The sequence below is a fragment of the Pogoniulus pusillus genome, chromosome 15 (genome assembly GCF_015220805.1).
Source record: "Pogoniulus pusillus isolate bPogPus1 chromosome 15, bPogPus1.pri, whole genome shotgun sequence".
In the NCBI taxonomy this organism is placed as follows: Eukaryota; Metazoa; Chordata; class Aves; order Piciformes; family Lybiidae; genus Pogoniulus; species Pogoniulus pusillus.
In genome coordinates, this window is record NC_087278.1 from 20,991,348 (window position 1) to 21,009,796 (window position 18,449).

The window sequence follows — 18,449 nt, forward strand, 5'->3', positions numbered from 1 at the left end:
GGGACCAGGCTTCCACCACCTCCCTGGGCAACCCATTCCAGGGTCTCAACATACGCATGGTGAAGAACTTCTTCCTAACATCCAGTCTGATTCTACCCATTTCCCCCACTCCTATCCCTACCTGACATCCTAAGAAGTCCCCCCCCAACTTTCTTGTAGCTTCCTTCAGATACTGAAAGGCCATAATAAGGTCACCTTGGAGCATTCTCTCCAGACTGAACAGCCCCAGCTCCCTCAGTCTCTCCTCATAGGAGTTAATAAATTTCAATCCCATCACTCCTGGATGCTAATCACATGACTCTAGTTCAGGTTACTGTTGTTACAGGGAGTGTTGGCTCTTGTACCAGTGCAATTCAAGTGACACTCTAACAAATATACTAAATAAAGGTAATTTTTTTCAGTGCAGGAAAGCTCCAGAAAGCCCAAGCCATGCAGAAGTCTCTACTGAAGAGTTGTACCAGTTGTCCCAGTGCAGTTCAAGTGGCACTCTAATGAATATACTAAATTAAGTAACTTCTTTCAGAGCAGGCAAGCTCCAGGAAGCCTAAGCCATGCAGAAGTCTCTACTGAGGAGTTGCACAACAAAGCATGCTTTGCCCTCTTTGTAAACACTCTGTTATTGTTTGTTGTAGAGAAAGGTGTACAAACCCCAGTGATATTCTGATTACTGCGTGGCATTAAATATTGTGTATGAGGAATACAAGGACGTGAGGAGCTTCTGGAACAGTGTTTTATGGCTGGGGGCCATGGTAGCCTGAAAGTGCCTTTTCTGTTGTGCTGTGCAGGGGTTAAGGCATCAGCAACATACAACTTCCTCTAAACTGCTGGTTTAAAAGTAACTTAAACAGCATTTGAAATGCCAGTGTGCCTGCTAAGATTTTTTTTTTCTTTCCTTTACATCATTTTTGATTTGTAGTTGCCTGAAAGGTGCTGTAGCAAATAATTTGGTACACCTTTAGTACACTCCCTTTGACTTCAGAAGCCAGCTCCGGTAAGAAGGAAAGTGCTTGGTTTTGGTGTATTAACAACAAAGAGGAACACGATATAAATAAACTAGATGACTCGTGTATGCCGGTACTTTGTTAACCTGAACATCCCCGGTTTCTGTCCCTCTCCACATGTGCTCTCAGTGGCTGCTCCTACAGCCTCGATTTAACCACAGCGGCCCCCGTCCTGGCTGAAACTGCCCCAGGACAACCATTTCAAGGCAAAGGCGGCAAATGCCCTTTCTTTGAAATAACCGAGACCATACACTTCCAGGGCAGTTACTTTGCATTTTAAATTGACAGGCCAATGAATGCCTCTTCAGGTGACCTAAGCTGAGAAAAGCCCCAAGACGTGCACTCGTTCGTACACTACTCCGACGCACCGGGGATACATTGACCACAGACGTGTGGGAAAAAATAATAAATAAAGGCTGTTTTAAAACATGAAACTAAATATGGAATTTGTATTTAGAAGCTGGACTTGAGGAAGCAGGTCACGGCTACGGACTCAGCGTCTTCTGACCCTCCTGTGACCCAGCCCGGCCGGCGGCTCCCGCTCAGGCGGCCCTGAAGGCCGGGCGGCCAGAGGGGAAAGCGGCATCGCACCCCGCCGCAGCCACCCCGCTTTGGAAAGAGCAAGAATAGGGGAGCAGCCTCGCTCCCTGATGCCACATCGATCCCCCGGCTCTAGGCACTACCGGGCACGCTAGGAGCCTCCTTCCTTCCTACCTTTCTTGCCTCAGGGGCAGCCACACGCCGCCCGACTCAGCGGGGGAACTACAAGAGCCGTGAGGCTCGGCGCGCTGCACGCCGGGAGCTGCCACCTCTCCGCGGCGGCGGCGGCGGCGAGGGAAGGGCTCCGGCGCTCGCCTCAGCTCTGGCGCCTGCGCAGGGAGGGTGCGGAAGGGGGCGTGGCCGGCGGCGGTGGCGCTCCCCGCCCCCTCTCCCGCTCCTGTGTGTCGGTTTCGGGCTCCCGTCGCCATTTAGCGCGGAGACGTCCCCGGGGCAGCCGCGGCGGCGCCCGCTAGCTCCTGTCTGCTGCGGCGCGGGGCGCCACCTGGACTCGGCTCACCTGTGGCAGCGCTCGGGCGGCCCCCGGGTGAGGAGAGGCTGCGAGCCGCAGGCGGGGGGCAGGAGGAGGGTTTCCGGCGCCGTGTGAGGCGGCGGCGACTGTTGGAGGCAGCGCGGGCCGGCGGCGCGCGGGCGGTGGCTGCCTGCCGGGAGGTGGAGGCCGCGGCCGCCATGGGCGCCCCTGTGAGGCGAGGCTGAGTCCCCGGGACCGCCTTCCCTGCCCCCTCGCCGGGGTGAGAGCGCTGGGCCTGCCCAGGCCTCCCCCCCGCCCCGTGCGAGTGACTGAACGCGGCAGCTTTTGCGGCCGGCGTGCGGGGCCTGCCCCTCTTACCTCATCTCCCAGCACCTTCCCCTCCCCTTAGGTCCTCACTCCGGGGGGCGTCTGGCCCTACCTCGCTTTCTTTCCATTACGGGGAATAATTGCGGCGCTCTCCCTTTGCTTTAAAGCCGCCGGGCGAGGCACCGGCTTCTCCTCAGTCGGGGGCCTGCCTCAGGCGCCTCCCTCCGGGCCCGGTGTTTGGGTTTTTTTCTCCCCTCGCTGCTCCCATCCCCGCGCCCTCTCTCCGCTCTTGGTGCTCCATGTCGGCCCCGCTGCCCGGCTTCCCGCTGCAGGATGGATGCAGACATTGACCGGGAATCCACCCCGCCGGCCCAGCCTCCCCAGCAGCCGCCTCCCAGCTCCGCCGTAAGGAGCTCTTGGGACCCTCCTCTGTTGCAGCTGCAACGGCAGCCGCGGACAGGCGCGCTCCCCGCTCACTGACCGGCTTCTTCCCTCTCCTGCCCTTCGCCGCCGCTTCACCCTAGCAGCGCTCCCCGGGGCATAATGTCGGGGGGCGCCGCAGAGAGCGGCACCCCAGCCCCTCGCTTCCTGGCTCCACCGCCACCGGCGCCCAAGAACGGTTCCAGTTCGGACAGCTCGGTCGGGGAAAAGCTGGGAGCTGCCGCAGAGCACGGAGGCTCCGGGGCCAGCGGACCAGGCAGCGGAGCAGGCTGCGGAAGCCGTAGTGAGGAGTACCGGCGCCGCCGCCACACCATGGACAAGGACAGCCGAGGGGCGGCAGCCACTGAGCACCGCTTTTTTCGCCGTAGCGTGATCTGCGACTCCAACGCTACGGCCTTGGAGCTACCCAGTTTGCAGCCCGCAGCGCCCTCGGCTCCTGTCTCAGGAGGCAGCGCCGCTCCGTTGGTCTCTCCCCCGGAGTGTGCTAGCCGGACTAATTTCATCGCTGTCAGCGCCACGCAGGCCCCCTCGCTGCTGCAGTCGCCGCCGCTGCCTGCCCCGCTTCCCCAGGAAGGACAGTCTGCTCAGGAGTCCCCCGCCACGAAGGATGCCACCCCGCTGCTGCCCAAGGAGGAGGAGGACGACGCAACTGCGCTGCCCCCCACCAGTGCCGCTGGCAGCGCATCAGCTGCTAGCCGGGAATTTGAGGAACGGAGAGCAGCACAGCAGGAAGACATCGAAGAGCTTGAGACCAAGGCAGTGGGCATCTCTCCGGATGGCCGCTTCCTCAAGTTTGACATCGAGATTGGAAGAGGCTCTTTTAAGACTGTGTATAAAGGTCTTGATACAGACACCACTGTGGAAGTCGCCTGGTGTGAGCTGCAGGTAAAAGAAATAAAAAATGTGAATTACCAAAACATAGTCATTCTGCCAGGTGCTAGGCTGTGTACTTGCAAGGAGATAAAATCCGTCAGCTCGAGATCTGCTTAACTTGGACAGGGGACTTCAGGCCTTACTTGAGGTACTCCTTTGGAGAAAGGTTCTGCTGTTCCTTAGAGTCACTTTGACTTTTAATTCTTTTAAGTACTCTGCTCTCAGAAGACTTCTAGCATTATCATCAGGATATACACTACAGGTCTGTTTCTTAGAGTGTCTTGCATTTTACACCTCCAAAAGGTAGCTCGGAGGACTGCAAAAACATTTTGTGCACAGCTTCAGGGAGGAAAGGGGAAAGATATGTAAGTGAATGTCCACTTGAGTTAGCCTTAACTTTTTCAAAATCTGTTTATGTGTTTTTCTTAGACAAAAATGCTGAGGTGTTAATTTCACAGATGTTTCATATGTCTGTGGCACTGTGTTCTTGTAGGAGATAACTAGAATGTGCCAAAAGTCATGCAGTGTGTTGCATCATTTAGTTTAGCAAAGTTGATCTTTTTCGTTGTGAGTTGTAGGGTTCACACGATGCAGGCACAAGGAAAGAAAGAAATGGTCTCTTTTCTGAAGCTTAAAAACCTGGAGTTTAACTTTTCCAAAGGAACGGTGGATTAAACTGGACTGAGGCCCTAGTTTTCTATCATGTTTCTATCCTAAACAGAGACAGGTTTCTGTGGAAGCCCAGTCTAATGATGGCAGGAACTCTTGGTTCCATCCAGGTCCATGCAGTTTGTGTAACTGAGAGGCAGGTTGCTGTGCAACGAAGTGGGAAGAGCTCGGAGTAACAGAAACAAATACTTGGTGTTAAAAGGGCAGTGCATTGGGGTTTGGTGTTATTCATAGAGGGGTTCATGTACTAAGGCTTTATTATTGTGTGTATTCTCATCCTCATCTAATTCAGGGTGGACAGAAGACCATTAGGTCAAAATCCCAGAAGTCTTTGTGGGAAATTTTAAGCAGTTAGCTGCTCACAAGTGACTGCAGTAACTGCGCCAAAACTTTCTTCCTCTCTCCTTTCTGTTCCATTCAATCTGGAAGATTTTATGAAGAGATTTCTTGTTTTGTGTTTTTATTTGCTTTTACATGGTTGCTTAAGTCTACCAGTACTTTTTTCATTGCCATTGTCCTTATTGACTGTGGAAGTGATCGTTAAGCATGCCACACTCCTGCATGCTAGTTAGGGACTTGCCGTAGTGGTTTAACAAGCATTAATTTTAAATTAAAATAAGTGAAATGATCCTGTGTTGGGCTTTGCTTAAGATTTTCATGTGCAGTTTGAGGAGACATCAGTAATCCACCAAAGTTCTATCATTTTGCTTTGGAATTACCTGTGCAGTTTTACAGTTCCTTGACTTTAATGCTTGAAACAGTATTAATCTTCACACGTAATGATCAGAGTAGTGTTAGTTTGACACCAGTCATTTTTCACTAACTGCCTCTGAAGGGTCTTTATTGTCACCAGTACCATGTGGACAAACTTGTCTAAAGACAGACCTTTGAAGTAATTTAATGAAGAAGCTGGTTTGCAAAGGGCATGTTGACAAGCTTTCCATTGATTGAAGGACTTAATGAGTAGTATTTAAAACGATAGATTGCAAAAAACATGAATAAAATTTGTGAGGGGCAAATATTTCATGTTTTGTTTGTAGATTAACTACAAGAGTGCCTTGTGTGTTAAGTTATTCTGAAGGCTGTTGTTTTCCTCTGGCAAAGAAGCTGCATACAAAAATGACTGAAATAGCTGTTCAGAGTATTTGCTAAAGGATTTAGACTCTAGAATATTTTGAGATTAAGTCTCATTTTAATGTTTGCATCTAGAAATAAAAGGAGGAACTTAGTGTTGTTTGGTATGATAGGTACATCCTCATTTTCTCTAGGAAAATATAGTTACTGACAGGTTAGAGATATTTTTTCTGTGTGATTTTTATCATAATATGGCTTCTCAAAGATGGACTGAGACTTAGAAAATCAGTGACATCTGGAATGCCATGTTTTAAGGATTTGTGAACCTTCAAAGCATGATTAGTTTATTAAGGAAATGTGCATGAACATCTTCTGTGCTGTGTTACGCTAACACAACTAATTGATGGGTTCTTCTGATTATGGTGAAATAATGTTCCCTGGCAATAGCCGAGCTTTTCTTCTCTATATTCATGCTAGCAAGTGCAAGCATCGCAGGTGTTGAACCTCTCTGCAGTCTTCTAAACGGTGCTGCTGGAAGGGGGCTGCTTAGCATGATTACACACACTAAATTGTTCCTCTGGCGGCTTGTCTGATGCTGATAAAGGTGTATCACAGTTCTTGATTGCAAGGTGTGTAACAGAATGAGGTGAGAACAGTTTGTACTTTTGCAAAGGCTTTGGAAGCATATTCTGTTAAGGCTTTCCTAGCATATCTAGAATGCTTCACTTGCTTTAAAATCTCTGCTCTTTAGAAGGAAGCAAAATGCCAGCTGCTTACAGCTCAGACTCCAGTGTTTCAATATTGGGGCACAATTTGTAGTAGCAGTCTTGTGGGTCAATGTCTTCCGTGTTGGTCTTGATCTTAGGCTGATTGATTTCTTTTTTTAATGCTGAATAATGCAACTGTACCTAGTTTTGATATAATGTGCTTTGTGGCAAGGAAGTCTAAACTGACATATCAGTATGTTTCCTTTGAAAAAGAGTTTGGATGCTCTCTATGAAATGCAGCTTGAGTTCCCAAGTTGACAGTCATTCTTTGGAGAATATTGCTCCATGTGCTTAAGAAGGGTTTTGAACTGCCTTGTAATGCCCCTTGTGCTTGATGTGCTGATCGGTGGAGGAAATAGAAGGCAACAGAGCTGAAATTCCATGGGTGACAATCAAGAAGGGTCCTGGCCAAGGCTAGGTTTTTTTAGATTGTTGAAAGAGAGGAAGATTTGATTTGAAGGAATTGTGTATGTTTTGAGGTTACTTACAGATGTGTTAAAATCCTAACACACATGTGACTGATGGATTATCCTATTTGCTTTATGGCCTGTCTAGGTGAAGAAAAATGTAACTGAACCTGGCTTAAATACTGGATGCAGGTATCTAAATGTGGAATTTCTGCCCTGCCATCATCATAGTGGAGCTGTGGAGAGCTCTGCAGCAACAGCTTAGGGTCAGTGCTCAACTTCAGTTACTACAAGGAAATTATTAGTGTAAAGTTGGCCTGTAAATACTTCTATTCTCATTGTATATGCTCAACTCCAGTTATTCTGAGTCAAGTGTGCCTCCTGCTGTTGTCATTAGAACATCTCCTAAATTGAAAGAATCTGTAGTTAACGTTAGTGCCATGATGATCTTTAAGTAGGTGAAATTTGGCAAAAGTGGTTATTGCTGCTGTTTTAATTTAGCTGCTCTTATACAATGGTGTTACTGATTACTCTCTTAAAATTACATTTCTGAGCAGTGAGTCTTCTGTCACCTCTGTAGAGTTAGGGTAAAGTGGCTAAAATGTGATGGCTTTTCCTATTGTATTATCTATGCAAAATACTGCTCTTCTACCAAAGGTAGCAAGAGTCACATAGCTGACTGTAAAAGCCAAATTTTAGGGGTAATGTGTCATCCTCTGAGTCACTATTTCAGTTTGAGTTAGTTTGAAATTGAGACTGTCATTTTAACTTCTGGTTTACAGAACAATACAGGGTGGTGCAGCCAGTTACTGGGCTGCAGAGTCTTATATCTAGAATTATTGCTCTGGATTGTCATTCAAATTAGCAAGTTGCCAAATATGAAAGCATGCTTGTTGATACTGAGGTAGTTGGGTGGGTTTTGGACTCTGCATTTGGAGACTTGTCATCTTTCACTTGCCACCTTTCATTTGGACAGTGTCTTCTCTTGAAGAATGATTTGGAAACTGTTACTAGAAATATATTGAAAACACATTCCTTGCTTTGGAGAACAGCACTGTTCATCCGATATGTGCTGTATCTCTCATGTCACTTGTATTTCTTTGACAGAAGGGGTAGGTTGGTCAGTAAGCAGTCACTGTGCTAACATGAGCTACTGAAGGGGAAAAGGAGTTGATGACTGTCTCTGAGGTAGACCTTCTGAGGATAAGCAATGAATTCAAGAGGTGCAAGAAAATTATGTTGCTACTATTTTGAGGGGAAGCTAAATGTGAATGTGGTTACACTTAGTTCTAAATCACCTGAGTAATAAATTAGCATAGGCTCTGTGTATGCAGTTCTGTTGCAGACTGTTAGATGATGTGTAGTGTACCAGTACTGCAGTTTCCAAATGGATTTTTCTTTACATAGGCAGTAGCAGTGAGAAACATTGGAGAGCAAGCATAATGCCATAACCAAAAGTGAGCCATGAGATTCTTTGGTGCATTGTGTTAAAAGTGGTAATGCAACTGGTTGCCACTTTATTGCAAGAAGTAGTGAGGTGCCAAATAATATTTTGATATGTCAGGAGTTTTGAGTGTAACAGTGCATGAAAGTTAAAACCTACAATACAGAAAGTTGCTTGGATACGATGTGTATCTTCACTTTTAAAGACACTTCAGTTTTAACTATATCTTTATCTAGTAGACTCAAAGCTGTATTTAATAATGATTTTTTAGGTCAGCAGACAGCAATGGAATGTAGCTTCTATACTCTGGAGAATAGACTCCACTGCAGGCTTGCCATGGCATATCAGCTTACTGAAGTCACAGTATAATTCTTAAAAATCGCTTTGCTTTCTGGGCTGGCTGAGCTGGGAACGTTTCAGAAGCTGCATGTGCAAGGCTGACAACCAAAAAAGGTCTTGTATCACATATCTGTGGCATCCTGTAGTCTGCTTTTTTTTTTTTTAAGCTGGTTGCATATTGCTCACTAGGAAGCCTGACTGCAAAGATGTTACCTCTGCACAATTGTATAGCTACATTAAAACAATATGGAAAACCAGATCAAAACCTTTGTGCAGAGAGAGGAAGCTCAGGGGTGTGGACTTGTCTGTCAAGTGCTGTTGGGAAACATAATCTGTTAGCTCTGGAGAAAGAGACAACATCTTGGACCAAATGTGTGCTCTTTGAAAGCACTCAGTTTCATTTGGAATATTTAAATACATATTTTATAAAACACCTACTGAAAGATCAAGCTCAAGTCTAATGCAGTATGGTGACCCCCAATGCCCACCCCTCACATCAGTGTTTAAAGTCTATGAGCATGACTACAATGGCTATAGCCACATAAAACAGCAGTAGTGTGTGCCTCATGATTGTGATTGCTTCTGACTTAGATGCTTAATTGTCACGAAAGGAGATGAATAAAGAAATGTGGCAATTGCTGCTGAATATCACTCAGTTCTTACTAGCTCCTGTTCTCAAGTCTACCGATTCCAGACCATTGAAAGCAAAAACCTGTAACCCCCTAAGCATACAGTAATTTTACAGCACTTTCAGGTGACACTACGTTTCCAGGTATCTTCAGGGGTGCACACAGAGCTTGGAATTTTGTGCAGTCAAGCCTACATTTTCTGTTTTCCATGTGGCAGGGTTGAATGAGTTACTGTTACTTCCTTACTGGAAATCTCTGATGTGAGAGTTTCTTCTTTGTCTAAAGAACAAAACCCAGCCATAATCCTGAGTTTGTGCTGTAATTGATACAATTGACAACTTGATAAATGACATGGGAAGGGAGCCAGACTAATTACCTGCAGAAGTATAAACAGTGGTCCGGCTCCCTCAGAGTTTACAAAGGTGACCCTGAAAGAGAGAAGGGAGCTTAAAGTACTTTGTGGAGCTGCAGCTGTTATGAGACCTCTACTTAGGAAAATAATCTTACCTCAAAGGGATATCACTTTTGGAGATGGCTGAGGTTCAATTTGTAGCTGCCTGGTTGCGAGGCAGCGAATATAATCGGATAAGAACTTTCTGAAAATGCTGCATTTCTTATGGAAACAAACAGGTTTGTATTGTCAGTTTGGGTGGATTTGAGAGCTGCTGAATTAAATCTTTTAAATAAGATTTGTTTTGGGCTGCTGTGGTTTAAAATTAACTTCACAAAGATGCTTTTGAGAGCTAAGGAAAAGCAGCAGGACTGTAATATTTCTTGGAAATGAAAAAAAAAACCCTTCCACTTGATAACTCCCTGGAGACATCCTGTACAGAGTAGAGTACTTTGAGAACTGGGTAGCAGAGTAATAAATAAAACAAGCAGTAATAGATCTGTAGTAGTCTCCATGGATGCAGTGTTGATTTGGTACCTTTTGGTTAGCAGTATCCCTCTGGGCCATGTGTGGTTGGGTTTTCATTTTTTTGTTGTTGTTGTGGTTGGTTTGATACCAGCAGCTTGTTAAACAGCACAACTTCAACTGTCGCCCAGGTTCTCCATACTGCATGTCACAGAGTTTGTGCTAAGCAGTGGTAGCTTTGCTTCCTGTCATGCATCTATACAGAAACTCATTTCCTGTAAAGATAGCAACTTTGGGGTTTGTGTTTTTTGATTGGTAATTGGTTCTTCAATAGGAGTATTTTTCTGTTTCAGTCTTTTAAGTTCACATTTCCAAGCTTATTTTAGTCTGCATAGTGGCTGTAACATTTGAGCCATAAGAAAATCTATAAATATTGTGCAAGTTTGCAGTGCTTCTGCAGCTGGCCATAGGACTTTCTCTTGGCAGAGCATGTGGGGTTTTTGGAATGGTGTACAGTTACTGAGTTTGACTCTTATAACTTTAGATAATGATTCCATGGTTTTAACTTGATCATGATGAGTATATACCACATCTGGAAAAATGCTCTTCCAGTATACTTGAAGCAATTCCTATTCTAAAAAGTAGAATTTGTAGCAGGGCTTGAAAATGGATTTCTTGGAGTAGTTGAAGGCTTTTATATAACATAAGCCATCTGAAAATCTTTTGAAATGTAGCATTAAAATTATTGTCCTAACAAATGGACTAAAAGTGGCTTCATAAGTAATTTTCTGGAAGCTGCTTACAGTCTCAAGGATTTTCTTCTAGCTGATTTTATAGTATCAAACACTGGAGTCTAAGATTGAGTCCAGTCACCAACACCACCATGGCCATTAAGTCATGTTCTGGAGTACCACTTCTATGTGCTTTTGGACACATCCAAGGACAGTAACTTTACCAGCCTTCTGGGCAACTTATTCCAATGACTGACCACATCATTTAGGCTATGTAGTGAACCTGAAGCGGTGTTAGATTGTCTCTAGTCAAGATACTTCAGGTATCCGTATTTCCATCTTCCTCACCATGTTTAGGATTTGTCATACCCACACTTAGCAATGTGTCCAGAGGAGGGTGATGAAGCTGGTGAGAGGCCTGGAGCACAGCCCTGTGAGGAGAGGCTGAGGGAGCTGGGGGTGTGCAGCCTGCAGAAGAGGAGGCTCAGGGCAGAGCTCATTGCTGTCTACGACTACCTGAAGGGAGGCTTTAGCCAGGTGGGGGTTGGTCCCTTCTGCCAGGCAAGCAGCAACAGAAGAAGGGGACACAGTCTCAAGATGTGCCAGGGGAGTTATGGGCTGTATGTTAGGAAGAAATTGTTGTCAGAGAGAGTGATTGGCATTGGAATAGGCTGCCCAGGCAGGTGGTGGAGTCTCTGTCCTTGCAGGTGTTCAGGAAAAGCCTGGCTGAGGCACTTAGTGCCGTGGTCCAGTTGGTTGGCCAGGGCTGGGTGCTAGGTTGGACTGTCTGATCTTGGAGGTCTCTTCCAACCTGCTTGATTCTGTGATTTTGATTGCCCTCATTTCTCTTGGGCGAGCCAGTGGAAGTGAAGAGATGACTGGGATTGAATGTGTGGTGTAGTCGAGCTTGCTCACTTGTTCTGTGGGTATAATCTGCAGAATATTTCTTAATTCAGTGTGACAAAAAATATTTTTTTTGTTGATAATATTCTGTGCTGCATGATGCTATCCTCTCAACCCAACAGGAGATCCTTACAGATGCTTGCAACTTTTTTTTTTCCCTTATAAGCCAGAGTATAGTAATTAAGATCTAATACAATGGTCATATCAATTCAGATGCAGTTTTCAAACATACTTCTCAATTTCATCCCAGTTATTTGCACCTGGTGATGACAGCTGCATTGCACATGTCCAGATTATTCTCAAGCACTTTCAGGTGTGCTTGGGTAATTCCAAGCAGAACTGTCTGTTAATTTGCATACATCACAAGTAACCTAACATTTATTTAGCAGGTTGTACTTTTCTTTGCTGAAAAAAAAATGGTGTTGATATATATGTTTGTTTTGTCTTCCAGAAGGTGTTAATTATTAACATTCATGTAAAGTAGTAAACAGTTATGAGAATAATGCATTCTAAATCACTCAGAGGGACAACTTTGAGTTTGAATTTGCCATTTTAGCTCTAAGCAGAATCTCTGCCCACAAGATTAGAATCTAGAAATCTCCTTCTGTCCCCTTGATGCCCATCTACCTTGTAACAAGAGTATCTATGAACTTTTACCTAACATGTCAGTGAAACTTGAATGAATGCTTTGCTCAGCACTGTGAATATTAATGTTGAAGATGCCATTTCTTTTTATACTCAGTTGTGCCCAAGGACATGGTTCTGAAGCAGTCTGGTTCATGTATTGATAATACTCTGGGTAATTGGTTTAGGCAGTGATTCTGTGACTATTTGTGTTTTAGGACAGGATTGCTGTGGTGCTGTTCAAGTCTTATAATTTTGCCAGTGTTTAACAGGGCTCCTTCTTGCCTCTTTTCAGTAAGATAGAGGAAGCTTTGGCAGCTCTGACTTGTGATGTGGATGGTGTCTTCCGAACCATGGTCCAGAATGGCTCTGATCCTACTGCCTGTGTTAATAAGCAGTCATTGATAGAAACTTTTGACAGCTATTCATTGAACTGCTATGTTTCTGCTTCAGGATAGCAGACAGTGTGGAAAATAAGCTTTATTAGACCTCTTGTAGGAAGGAGAAGTTATGTTGTTACTGTTGAGCTGTTATGGACTGTATGTATTTGATCTGGATGGCTTTAGCTGTTCCTGATTTGACTCAGTAGTTGAAGGTGAAGGTTGTAGTAGTATATTTGGGGCCACAAATGGAAAAAGTGAAGTGATTGAGAGTATTAGCAGCATTTAAGGGGATTTGAGAAGAATAGGAATAGTGACCTTTTTGGATGTGGTTGTGTTAAATGTGAAACAATATGTAGGAATGCTGAGCTAAACAGAAGGTAGCACAAAGCTGGTACCAACGATTTGATGCATTTTATCTGGTGCTGGCAAATCAATAGTCATATAAGACTAATCACTGGGTGATGTTACTCAGTTTTACTTGGACATTTTCTTCTCTTAGAGTGACCCTGTAACTTGCTTCAGTCTTGCTGACTGCTGCTGGTAAGTTTGACCCCAATCTGAATGTATTTTTGACTACTTCTATCTTGGCAAGAAGCGATGACATAAGAAAAATAACCCACAAATATTGCTATTAAAAGCTTCATCAATCCTGTCCAATTATCTTTAGGATCTGCAAATCTGTGTGCAGTTCTGTAGTATGCATCTGTTAATGGCAATTTCTGAACTGTTAGCAGGTTTTGCTTGAATGTTGCAAAATGTTACTGTCTGTTTTCAAATCTGCCTCTTTTCAATGAGACTTTTTATTCTTACAGATATTTCCCATCATTAAACTATTTTTGCTTAGTCTCTTTCATTCAGCTGCTTAGGGCATGCATTTTTTTTGATAACAGAAGATGTGTATCTATATAAAAATGCAAGATGATAGCTTTGCTGTAACTGATTTGGATCTGAAACCTTTGGGTCTCCCATAAAGGAAAAATGTGAGACTAAACCTGAATTAGAAGGTTCTTGAAGCAGTCCATTCAGACAAGTATCCTACAGTAGGAATGATTGTCTGGAAAGTAATTGAGTTTTTTTGGCATTGCCCCTTCTGGAGGTGGACAAGCAAAGATTGACAGTGTGTAGCATGACCTTTATGAGAATGAGTTTTATTTGCATGTAGCATGATTTGGGCTCTGTGGGTTAGGTTTGCCAGGAGCAGTGTGCTGAAAGTGGCAAAACTGCAGAAATGCCTGATAGGAAAATAAGACTTTTAAGTTTTAGAATGTGGGTTTTTTTTCTGTGCCTTTCTCTATTTCCTTTATGTGTGTCTTGAGCTTTCTACCTGCAGACAAGCAGGTAAAGTGATTCTGGTTTAAATTAAATATTAGTAAATTTTTTTGAATGATTCTGGTTTAGACTAGATGTTTAGTAAATGATTTCATGGAGTGGTCAGGCACTGGAATGAGCTGCCCAGGGAGGTGGTTGAGTTACCCTGGATGTGTTTAAGGGTCATTTGGATAGGGTGCTAAGGGATATGGTTTAAGATGAATCTTGTAGAGTAGGGTTACAGGTTGAACTTGGTGATCTTGAAGGGCTTTGCCAACCTGGGTGTTTCTGTGTGTGATGTTTTCCATAGTGCATTTCAGATTGGCTGTATGTGGGAGGAGAAAATTACACAGGGTGCTTGAATCTCTTGTTTTCCTCTTGATGGCATCTGTGACCTAGTTCAGGGGATGGTGTAGTTTCTTTTGTTGATGTCAAACCTGAGAAACTAAATATCAAATTTGGTGCCAAATCTGAGAAATTGAATATTTACCCTCAGGAACAAATTCATGAAGAGGCCCTGGGTTGCTGCTGGAGACTTAAACACTATAGTACACTAATAGATTGTGTATGATCTGTACCTGAAGACTTGCCTAAAAAACCTGCCTTTAATACTCAAACTTGCTCTAGGAAAACATGCTTGTGTTTCCTAGGATTCCCTTTGGTTTCATAGACTACCTGCTTAAATGTTTAGTGCTGTTCAGTGATTGTGGCAAAATAATTGTGAGAAATTTGAGGAGAAGGAACAAAGGATTTTATCCTTTCAAGTTGTTGTCATTTTGTTTGCACAAAGCCAAAAGCCCCTAGAGAATTCTGCTTCAAATTGCATTTGCGCTTAAAGCAAGTTTCATGTGCAGAACAAATGTAAGTGGTTATCATCCTTTCATTTAGAGACTGTACTTTTTTCTGTGTAGGAGAACAGATCTTTCCAGTTGCTTTAGATTGTAATTCAACTATTTAAGGATGTTCCAATAGCTTATGATTTGTCCTTTCTATGTGGATGACTGGATGATCTTGGAGGTCTCTTCCAAGCTGTTTGATTCTATGGTTTCATTAGGTGATAGGTTGGACTAGATGATCTCAGAGGTCTTTTCTAACCTGGTTAATTCTGTGATTCAAGTGGATGTCAGTAAGATGAACACTTTTGTCCAAATGAGTTTTCTGATTTATTCAGGTAGCATGCCAATAAAGCAAGACTTAACTACTGTTGAGGTTAGACAATTATAGCTTATTGTGGTATACCCTTCACTTAATTTTTTGACTTTGAAGATTTTTCCTCTATAGCTGTTGCACCCAGAGTTTCAAAGGTGTTTGCATAGGTGCATCAGATGTGATATAAGGCTTGTTGTAGAACTGAGGCTAAAAACAATAAAATCCCTAACAGTAAGACAGCACAAATTACAGCATGTCAGAGCACAAGAACATTGTGTGTGATAACACTGCAGATAGGGAAAAATGGCCATTTGTCTATACCTTCAGTTCAAAAAGTGGGTTTCTTCTTGTCCAGCATGAAATATTACCTCTTACATTTGGGCAAGTCCCCAGAAGCTATTCAGAATTGAGATTTGATTTATTGGTCTTGGAGGCTCTTAAATCTGTCATTACTCTTGACTTAAGTGGCTTCTTCTAAGGAACTTTGAGAGTTGAAAAGATATTTATTAGACACATGTGAGGAGTAGCAAATGCCCTTGTTTCTGAAGATGTACATGAGACCAAGCAAGTTTAAAACAACCGATTCTGAAAATGCTCATTGCTATGAATGGCTAGGTCATGAAAATACCATTAATACAGTGTCCATTAACCTGTGGAATACTTCACTGTTTTATGCTTAGATACCTCCTTTTATAATCTTAGTTTTGTGATACTGAATAAGCTACCTACTCCTGATATACCTCAGTTTCTTAGTATTTTACAGGCTTGTGGATTAAATATTTGTGTGATTTACATGAAGATGTAAAGTAATTGTATGCAGGTATTTCGACTTGGAGCTGTGTAAGAGCAGCAGTGAGTAATGATGAAAATTTGGTTGCTGTTTATTGTGGGTTTTTAGTCTTTTGTAATAGATTGTAATGTAAACCTGCCCATTTAGTCTATTTGTAAAACATTGTGACTGTAATTGAGGTGACCTGCTTAATGGTAGAAGACTGGCTGTTCCAGGTTTTCTGGATCTGTTTTTGAAGATACATAGATGAAGGGCTCTGAAGTGTTGTGTTGAAGAAGAAAGCGAGGCTTTGCTAGAGCATTGCAGCCCTACAAGCAGAGATGCTGGGCAAACTGTTGTACTTCTGCTATAGATTGGTTTCTGCTTTTAACCCATGCTGTTATTCCTTGGCATAAGGGAGAAAGCATCCTTGGATTCTAATCATAGAATCAGCCAGATTGGAAGAGACTTCCAAGATCATCTGGTCCAAACTTACACCCAGCCCTGTCCAACCAACTAGACCATGGCAATAAGTGCCCCATGCAGGCTTTTCTTCATACACCTCCAGGAATGGCTACTCCACCTCCTTAGGCAGCCTATTCCAATACCAATCACTCTCTGTCAAGAACTTCCTCCTAACATCCAGCCTAGACCTCCACTGGCACAACTTGAGGCTGTGTCCCCTTGTTCTGTTGCTGCTTGCCTGGCATAGGAGACCATCCCCACCTGGCTACAGCCTTTGCTCAGGTAGTTGTAGACAGCAATGAGGTCTGCCCTGAGCCTCCTCTTCTCCAGGCTGCACACCCCCAGCTCCCTCAGCCTCTCCTTATACAACTTTAGTGTACCAGGCCCCACACCAGATTCATTGCCCTTCTCTGGACACCTTCCAGTACTTCAACATCTCTCTTGAATTGAGGAGCCCAGAACTGGACACAGCACTCAAGGTGTGGCTTGAGCAGTGCTGAGTACAGAGGCAAAATAACCTCCCTTGTCCTGCTGGCCACACTGTTCCTGCTCCAGGCCAGGATGCCATTTGCTCTCTTGCCCACCTGGGCACACTGCTGCCTCATCTTCAGCTGCTATCTACCAGTACCCCCAGATCTCCTTCTGCCTGGCAGCTGTCCATGTAAGCAACAGGGTTTTTGGGCTGTGCTGGAAGGTGGAGTCACCAACCCTGGATGTGCTTAAATGTTACTTAGATGTGGTGCTTGGGGATATGTTTTAGGAGTGAACCTTGTGGAATAAGGTTATTGGTTTGACTTGGTGATCCCAAGGGTCTTTTCCAACCTGAATGTTTCTGTGGTTCTTTATTGGAGTCTGATGATAATCTGGTTCAGAAGAATCTGCAAGAACCCTGGTAGCCTTTTTTTCCACATAGAAAATCTAAGACTAATGCAAACAGTAATTGTCTCAAATAGTGAAGCAAAGAAGTGTTTCAGTTCTGTGGAGGAAGCTTAAGTAGATTTAGGTCAGGCTAACCAAAGGAAGTAAGGCAGGATCAGTTGTACCAAAGCAGCTAGATGTGCTTTCAACATCAGCATGATAATTCCCAAAATTCTTTTGTGGTAGCCTCTGATATTTACCATTGTTGCAAATTGCTGGTTGGAGTTCTGAATGGTTTAACTGAAGCTTTGTTTCACTGCAGTTCTTCAGTCATTTGACATCTGTCAGAATACAGTTGGGGCCTTTAATGCAGCAGTTTATAAGATTATACTGAATTTCTGAAGTATGCTGCTGTTGTGTGATTTTACTGTTGTATCACATCCAAGCCTGTGTGTTGCTCAACTTCTGATCTTATCCTGTTATCTGTTTTACAATAAGCTATATAGTTTAGGTGAACTTGTAAAATTTAAAGGAGCACAACTTGCAGTTGATTAGTCATGGTAACCAAACTGGTGTGGATGAATGAAGTCAAAAAGAAGCAAGCTGTAAGCATAGTGATGTTTTGTTGTCACCTAATGAGTATGAAATCTGAGAAAGTTGTCATTGGAATTTAGAATGGAAAGAATGAGTTAGTTGACTCTGTAGAAAACTATTTTCCACTTTCCCTTTGACTTCTGTCCTTATCTTCCCTGGCAATAATATGCAGGGAAATGGTATCTTTGTTTTTCTTGTTCCTGTGTGGTAATGGTAATTGTTCTGGCTTCTTACCTGTTCAGGAAGTATTCTCATTCCTCCCACCCAACAAAACACTGCATCAGTCATTGCCAATGTAATTCTTTTGCTTCGTTTTCTAACTTGGGGCTTCCTGAATTCTTCAGTGGTCTCTGTATAAATCATCTGGCAAAACAAGGACTTTTAATTTTCTCACCCCACTTTGCACTCTGGAATTTTGTTTGTGTCAGTGTTTGGCTGTCCTGTGTATAAGAATAATGAGCATGGTTAAACCTTGCATCTAAACTGTTATTTATGGAGCTGCCTTCTTCCAAACTCACATTTTCCAGCTGGTAAATCAATCTTATACATGGAAATGTGCTTATGGTTCTCTTGGGAATTTGCATTATACTCTTGCATTCTCCCTTCCCCCTTCTCAAGCCAAATCTCTTTCCAGGAAGGGAAAAAAATCCATGGACTAGATTGAGCTTCAGCTGAATAGGGTGTCTCATTTCAGATATACTTACTGCTGCTTCTCAAATGACCAAAACAGAAGTGACAGCTGAGTTGTCTGTTTGCCGTGGGTCAAGGGCAGTCCAACTCAGCAGTTTCCCTTTCCTCTTCCCTAAGTTTTGCTTGGAAGCAATAGTGC

The 18,449-nt window shown here is 43.7% G+C and overlaps 1 protein-coding gene across 11 annotated transcripts in view; it reads left to right on the plus strand.

Moving 5' to 3' along the window:
- The first annotated feature begins 1,904 nt into the window (after positions 1–1,904).
- The window catches only part of WNK1 (WNK lysine deficient protein kinase 1), a 118,296-nt gene continuing 101,751 nt past the window's right edge, over positions 1,905–18,449 (plus strand). For 7 of the 11 annotated variants that reach the window (XM_064155668.1, XM_064155670.1, XM_064155669.1 and 4 more), the window contains exon 1: positions 1,908–3,663. In XM_064155668.1, coding sequence (XP_064011738.1) covers positions 2,881–3,663 — 783 coding nt within the window. In that variant the 5' untranslated portion in view covers positions 1,908–2,880. Of the gene's footprint in view, positions 3,664–18,449 lie in introns of all 11 variants that reach the window. The other 4 variants (XM_064155667.1, XM_064155676.1, XM_064155677.1 and 1 more) reach the window with 4 other exon arrangements.